At 50.8% G+C, this 384-nt stretch overlaps 1 protein-coding gene across 2 annotated transcripts in view; it reads left to right on the top strand.

The window, feature by feature from the left end:
- ZYX (zyxin) overlaps nucleotides 1–384 on the top strand; it is a 32,918-nt gene extending 32,534 nt beyond the window's left edge. For both annotated transcript variants that reach the window (XM_018553835.1, XM_018553834.1), the window contains exon 9: nucleotides 44–384. In XM_018553835.1, coding sequence (XP_018409337.1) covers nucleotides 44–154 — 111 coding nt within the window. In that variant the 3' untranslated portion in view covers nucleotides 155–384. The remainder of the gene's footprint in view (nucleotides 1–43) is intronic.

Raw genomic sequence — 384 nt, 5'->3', positions numbered from 1 at the left:
TGACCTTTTCCCCCCCCCCCCCCCTTCTCTCTCTCTCTTCTAGGACTGCGGCAGTGCTCTCTCTGTCGAGGCTGATGACTCTGGCTGTTTCCCATTGGACGGCCATGTTTTGTGCAAGAAGTGCCACGTGGTGCGCTCTCGGGCTGTTCACTGATGCCACCCTCGAAGCCACCTCCTTACTACGAGTACAAGCCTTGTCCACCAAAGACTCTTGGACCTTCTGACCACACCCGTCCATGCTGCTGCTTCTACTGTAGTTCAGTGTTATGGATATTAATCAGTTTACAGCTTCTGCCGAAACTGATAGTTAACTGCTGGTCAGCCGTCACTTAGCTGCTAACCACTAGTTAGTAAATCTTTGCTTTTTAGCCTGCCAGAAAAAAA

This window comes from Nanorana parkeri, unplaced genomic scaffold (assembly GCF_000935625.1).
Source record: "Nanorana parkeri isolate BGI_ZX_2015 unplaced genomic scaffold, ASM93562v1 scaffold130, whole genome shotgun sequence".
Lineage (NCBI taxonomy): Eukaryota > Metazoa > Chordata > Amphibia > Anura > Dicroglossidae > Nanorana > Nanorana parkeri.
This window is presented reverse-complemented; position numbering and strand designations above follow the sequence as displayed.